General features: G+C 55.2%; 1 protein-coding gene across 1 annotated transcript; it reads left to right on the top strand.

The window, feature by feature from the left end:
* Positions 1-1486: 1486 nt before the first annotated feature.
* Positions 1487-6132, top strand: IL27 (interleukin 27; the record flags this gene model as incomplete). The annotated part of the gene is made up of 5 exons (XM_079719180.1): positions 1487-1517; positions 3589-3761; positions 3846-3944; positions 4825-4983; positions 5881-6132. 5 exons carry the CDS (start codon positions 1487-1489, stop codon positions 6130-6132), a joined length of 714 nt encoding a protein of 237 aa, XP_079575306.1.
* Positions 6133-6532: the final 400 nt, after the last annotated feature.

Here is a 6532-nt window from a genome sequence, read left to right as displayed (position 1 = left end):
CTCACCATCAGTCTGAGGATGGATGGGACCCCACAGTGAGGAGCACGAGCTGCATGACATGTGGGGGAACGGGCTGCCACCACTGGGGGGCACTGTAACGGAAACTGGTCTGGGCTAGGCAGGTGACAGCCGCTCTTCCTTTTCCTTCTCCTCCTGCAGCCCGCTGGGATTGCTCCCCCACTGGTGCTGGTACTTCCCTGACAGTTGGTCCCAGGCGGCCCTGCCCAGGCACGGCTGAGGAGGTAGGGTATAGGAAGGGGAAGCCCCCTTGGTTTCTGTCTCACAGCAGGGACCCAGCAGGGAAACCCCATGGGTCCTAAAAGGAAAGTGGCAGCAGTGGGCTTGGGGGAAGACCAAGAAACCCCCATCTTCTCCCTGAAGATGGGAAATCCAGGGTGGGGCTGAGGGCGGGGCTGTGCTGGAAGGAAGATCTGTAACCAGCCCTGATGGCCCCTGACAGCCGTCTACAGAGCAGAAACACCAGAACTATCCTGGGACCTGGCTGAGCCCTGATCCTGACCTCAGAGAACCCCAACCTGGCCACAGACTGAGCCCTGACCCTGGACATCAACTGAGCTCTCATCCCAGCCCAAGCCTGATTCCTGACCTGAGTCACAGGCTCAGTCGGAACCTTGGCTGCAGACTGAGGTCTGTGCCTCATTTGGACTGAGCTCTAAGCCCAATCCTAACTGGCCCCTTGCAGAGCCCCCAGGTCATTGATAGCTCTGACCCCAAACACAGGCAGAGGCAGGATGTTGGCCCCAGACAAAGCTCTGAGTCCAGCCCTAGACCAAATCCTGATCATAGTTATAGACTGAACGCTAATCCTAGATCTGCCTCTGGCTGAAGTCTGAGCTTGGCCCTGAATGAACGTGTTCTCATCCAGCCCTGACCCTGACTATAGACTGAACTCTGACTCTGCCCAGACTGAGACCCCACCGCCTCACACAAAACCCCATCCCAGCTACCCACTGAGCCCTGACTTCCCTGGCACTCCCTCCCTCAGCCATCTGGTAAACCAGAAGAGAGTAAGGATGACTCAAAACCCCAAGTCCCCTCTAATGGGCAATCCCCTTACCTGGCCATCCGTCTTTTGAAGGACAGTGAGCTGGTGATGGCACTAGGATGATGATGACAAAGAAGAGAAACAGGAGGGGGTTAGAGTCTCTGGGATCTACCAGCAAGCAGAGCGGGGTGGCTCACCCAAGAGTGGGGAAGTGAGGGCAGGGCTGGACCTGGTAGAGCAGCAGGGAGTCAGGAGCTGGGATTGACCGAAACTCCAGCTTCCCACCACCCTCACTGCACCTCCCACCCCCTCTGGGAAGGGAAATCACATTTCCCCATTTTAGCAAGGGGTGGTGAGAGGGAAGACTGAGTGAACACAAAGCCGAAAGTACAAGCAGGACGGAAAGTGAAACCGGGCGCAGCCCCCAGTATAAGACTCCCCCTGCCCGGGAGATGGCTGTCCAAAGAGGCTGGCCCCACCATGGGCCAGATGGCAGGCGACCTTGGCTGGCGTGAGTTTGAGGCCAGGGCTGGGGCAGAGGGGTGGGGGGCTTGGCTGAGACTGGGCAGAGGATGGGTGAACTTGCCTGCTGTGGATGGGCGCCAAGGGCTGAGGTGCTACTATGTGGGCAAGACTAAGGATACAGGATACAGCTGACTGGAGGATGGGAGTGAGACAGGCATAAACTGGGGAGAGGGGCTGGGGCAGAGGGGTAGTGATCAAGCCAGGGCTGGGCAGAGGATGGGGCAGGGCAGGTTGGTTGGCATGAATGGGGGGACAGGGTTCTATAGAAGGGTGGAAGTTTGGTGAGGGCTGGGCTGAGGATGGGAAGACTTGACTGGCATGAATGGGGAGAGTTGGGCAGGTGCTTTGACCAGGATCAGGACCAGGCGCATAAATGAAGCGTTTATTTGGGGTGAATGAGCAGGGGCCAATCAGCTTGGCTGAGAACTGGGGCTGGCTATAGGAAGAACAGCAGGAGCAGGGGGCTGGGGCCAAGGAGTCAGCAGCCTAACTGGGTCAAGGGTCTGGAGTTTGAAGCTTGGAAGGAGGTCCAAGCTACAGCTGGTGGCTGAAGAGCTCAGAGGCTGGAAAGAGAGCTCTGGACAGAGGAGCCGATGGTAGGGTCAGGGTAGGGACCAAGGGCTGAAAGACGGGGACAGAACCTTCAAAGGCCAGGCGAAAGCCCCAGGATTGGCTGCAGAGGGGAAGGAGAAACCAAGGGAAGGGTCTGGGGGCTCCAGAGCTCAGGCAGAAAGCAGGGGGTCAGTAGGAGACGGCACAGCTCAGTTCTGGGTGGGCAATATCCACCAGGGCCTGGGGGTGCCCACCCATAGAGCTAGGAAGAACCCCAGTCTGCCTTAAGTCTCCAGGGTGCCAGAGCAGCCCCCAAGCCAGGGAGCCTGAATGCTACAGATTGCAGGCATGACCCACCACCTGTGTTAAGTCCATGGGGGTAGTGGAAGAGCCTAGAATCTCCCCTTAGTCTTTACAGAGAGTACATTTCGAGGAGCAGAGCCCAGGGCTTAAAGGTCAAGGATGGATCGGAAAGAGGCATGGAGAGAAGGGGGAGCAGGAATAGACTTCAGCTTAGTGACCAATTTTGGTTTGGGTTTCGAGGAGAATTGTGTAACTCCCTAGCGATTGCTAGATTTCCTCTCCCTGAAGAAGAAACTGCCCTCTTCCCAGAGCTCCAGCCCCACTGCCCCTCTTCCTTCTTTCCAGGAAATGCAGGGCAGGAAGCACTTTCAGAAATCAGCCAGTCTGACTCCCTCATTTTACAGATGGGAGCCTGAGGCACAGAGATAAGACGTGACTTGTTCAAGGGAAGAACCCAAATGAGAAACAGAGGTTCAGCCTCCCATTCCAGACCCTCCTCCCTCTCCTGGCACCCCGTGTTCCTCCCACCCTGCAGAGTGATCTACCTGCCTTGGGGGAGTCTGGACCAATCTGTCCTTCTGACTCCCTGGGATAGAGCCTCAGCATCATCAGCCCACCCCTGGGGCCCTGGTTCAGGCCATCAGAGCCGCCTGGCTGAGCCCGGGGAATCCTTGGCAGAACAGACCGTGCCCACGCCAGGGGAGGTGGCGGTCTCCTCTGAGTTCCCTGGGGGAAGCATGCAGGCTCTGCATTTGGGCAGATCTGGAATCCCGTCCTGGTCCCCTCACCCTCTGGCTATGTGCCCTTGGGCAAGTCAACCTCACTGAGCCTCACTTTCCCCATCTGCAAAATAGGGAGAATAATAGCACCCAGGCTGCCACATACCCTTGTGCAGTTCGTTCACTGAGAAAGACACTTGGCCAAGGGACATAGTGAGGTTCAAGATCCAGCCCGAGATCTGCTTGCAAAGGCGGGCACTCTGTGCAAGACTGTGTCTGCCTGGGGGAAGGGGCACTTTCCTTTCACTGTACAGAGATGCCATATGGTGTCTCAACAGCTTGTTACTGGTTTTGAGGGGTCAGTGAGATGACACACAGAGCGTGCCTGTAGCACAGGCTCAGAAAAGGCACGGTCCTTTCCTTTTCCTGAGTTCTTCTCCAGCTCTTCCCCTCATCTCGCCCACCCCCTCCTCATTGCTCCAGGGCTCAGCCTTTTGCTACTCTCCTTGCTCCTGGCTCGCGCTGGTGTCTGGGGATTCCCGAGGCCCCCAGGGAGGCCCCTCCGGAGCCTGCAGGAGTTGCAGAGGGAGTTCAAGGTCAGCCTGCATCTCTCCAGGAAGCTGCTCTCCGAGGTTCGGGCCCAGGCCCGTGACTTTGTGAGTCTCCCTAATGCAGCTGGCTCTGGGGATGGGAAGATCCCCAATCCCCTCGGGCCCCCACTAAAAGACCTTGCCCCATAGGCTGAATCTCACCTGCCAGGAGTGAACCTGGACCTTCTGCCCCTGGGAGAGCAGCTCCCCAACGTTTCCCTGACCTTCCAGGCCTGGCGTGGCCTCTCTGTGAGTGGCGGACTGGCGCGGTGGGACAGGCAAAGTGGGAATAAGGCTGGGTTGCGGGGATGGAGATAAAGTTGGGGATTGAATTGAAGATGGATTTGGGGATAAATTGAGGGAGAGAATCTGGATGTGGCTGGGTAGGTCACTGAATATAAAGATGAGGCTGGAATAAAGAAATGGCATTAGGAAGAAGGTAAGAATGAAGCTGAGCAAGGAAAGATGTGGGGATGGGAAAAGAATGGGATTGGGGTTAGAGATTAGTATGGAGGAGGCGTGGAGTTGGTATTATGAGTGAGAATGGTAAGAGGTTAGGGATGGGAAGAAGGTTGGAGATGAGAGTGAAAATGAAGTGGGGGATAGAGAAAGCATGGGGATCGCTGGTGAGGATGGGATGGAATGGGGGTGGGTAGAGTTGGAAATGGGATGGAGAGATGGTGACATTGAGGCTGGACACAAGAAAGAGGGATGGAATTGGGATAAGAATGGGAACAAGGATGGGAAAGAAGTTGAAGACAGAATGAAAACAAGTGAGGAGATGGAGATGGGGCGGGGCGGTAGAGAAGGGAATGGAATGGGGTTGTGGGTAGAGAGTGACAGAAGGATGGAGATGGGGTTGGGGGTTGGAGATGAGCTCGGGTGTGACTGAAAATGAGGTTGGAAGAGGAGATAGGATAGAGATCAGAGACAGTGGAGATGGGAATGGTGATGAACATAGGAAGGGAGTAGGGATGGAGATGGGGTTAAGGATGAGAAAAGATATGGGGACGGAATGGGGACTGGAGTTCATGCTGGGAATGGGACCCAAATAGAGATGGGGTTGGGTTTGAAGTGGGTCATCCTTGGCCTGCAGGCCTTTCCTGATGCCTTCCCTCCCCTTCCACAGGACCCAGAAAGACTCCGCTTCCTCTCCATGGCACTTCACCCCTTCCATACCCTGTTGGGAGGGCTGGGGAACCAGGGGTTCTGGACCAGTTCAGAGAGGCTGCAGCTGTGGGCCATAAGGCTGGATCTCCGAGATTTGCAGCAGCATCTCCGCTTCCAGGTAGAGTGCCCACCCACCCTCCTCGACCCCCAGAGACTAACACTCAAAACTGAGGCTCATGGGTTCCCTTTTAAAACACCCCCTGCCCAGAGGTAGGATAAGTCTGGAAGGAGATGCTCCAGATCCTCTGAGTGTGTGTGTGTGTGTGTGTGTGTGTGTGTGTGTGGGTGGGTGTGTGGGTGTACCAGGTCCTACCTCTGCCCCCTGAAACTCTGCCTTCTCTTGGGGTCTTGGTCTTAAATGAGAGAAGCCAGGACAGCATCTGGCATCAGCAGGCCCTACATCAAACAAAGTACGTTCCCTTCTCCCTCATCCTCTGACATCACCAGATTCTCCTGAACATTTCAAAGGGAAATAGGAATTTTACCCTTAATAAAAGAATAGAAAATGAAAACAGCATAAAAACTAACCATATTACCTTTCTGCCCATTTCTGATCTTAAGATGACGCTTAAGAGAGGAACTTCCAGTTCCCTGGTGGCCTAGTGGTTAGGACTCCAGGCTTTTACTGCCAGGGACAGGGTTCTATCCGTGGTAGGGGAACATTCCGAAAGCCCCATGGCACAGCAAAAAAAAAAAAAAAAAAAAAAAGAGAGAGAGAGAGAGAGAAAGAGAGGAACTTCCAGAGCCCCCAATTCCCCCGGCAATCCTGGATGAGTGAGAGCCAGCTCCATGAGTACCATCTTGCTCTGTGACTCCCATTTTTTTGAACCAAAAAAAAATCAGGCAGCTCACATGAAATGATGACATAATGGAAGATGCGAAGTAGGGGTTGTCCAGGGAAATCATGCCCTTGTGGTCTCTGATGTCATTCTGCACCACTGGGCACATAAAGAAGCAAGGATTCACTCAGGGTCTGAGGCGGGCCATTCTCTGACCCATGGGTCTCTCCCCACAGGTGCTGGCTGCAGGATTCAACCTCCCTGAGGAGGAGGAGAATGAGAAGGGGGAGGGGCTGCTCCCAGGGGCTCTGGGCGGCCCCTTGCAGATGTCAGCCCAGGTGTCCTGGCCCCAGCTCCTCTACACCTACCAGTCGCTACACTCCTTGGAAATTGTCTTGTCTCGGGCGGTGAGGGACCTGCTGCTGCTCTCCCAGGCCGGGAACCCAGCCCAGGCCTTGGGGTTCCCCACACCCAGCTCCCAGCCCTGATGGAGGGTGACTTCTTAGTCCCTTCCCTCCACCCATCAGGACTTGAGGACTGGAGTCTGGGCCAGCAGACAGGCTCTGGCTCATCTGCCTTAGACAAGGCATGACTCCACTGGTCTCCCGCCCCAGACCCTATCCAATAACTTAAGGCCCCTCCAGTCCTTGCCAGATATTTATTTCTTAGATATTTATTTATTGTTTAGAAAAATGGTTTATTTATTGTTTTGGGGACCTGCTAGTCATCCTCAGACTAGGCTGCCACGCTGGGTGCTTAATAAAGCGCTCTCACCCTCTCTCTGCCTCGGCTTCTTTTCAGAGAAGGGGTGTCTGACATGCAAAGGGGCCCTGGAACAGAGTCTGCAGCTTCTGGTTACCCTGGACTCCCCTCTGACCTTACATTTTT

The sequence above is a fragment of the Hyperoodon ampullatus genome, assembly GCF_949752795.1.
Source record: "Hyperoodon ampullatus genome assembly, chromosome: 14".
NCBI classification, from domain to species: Eukaryota; Metazoa; Chordata; class Mammalia; order Artiodactyla; family Ziphiidae; genus Hyperoodon; species Hyperoodon ampullatus.
The sequence above is the reverse complement of the archived record's forward strand: the minus strand, read 5'-3'. Positions and strand labels throughout refer to the sequence as shown.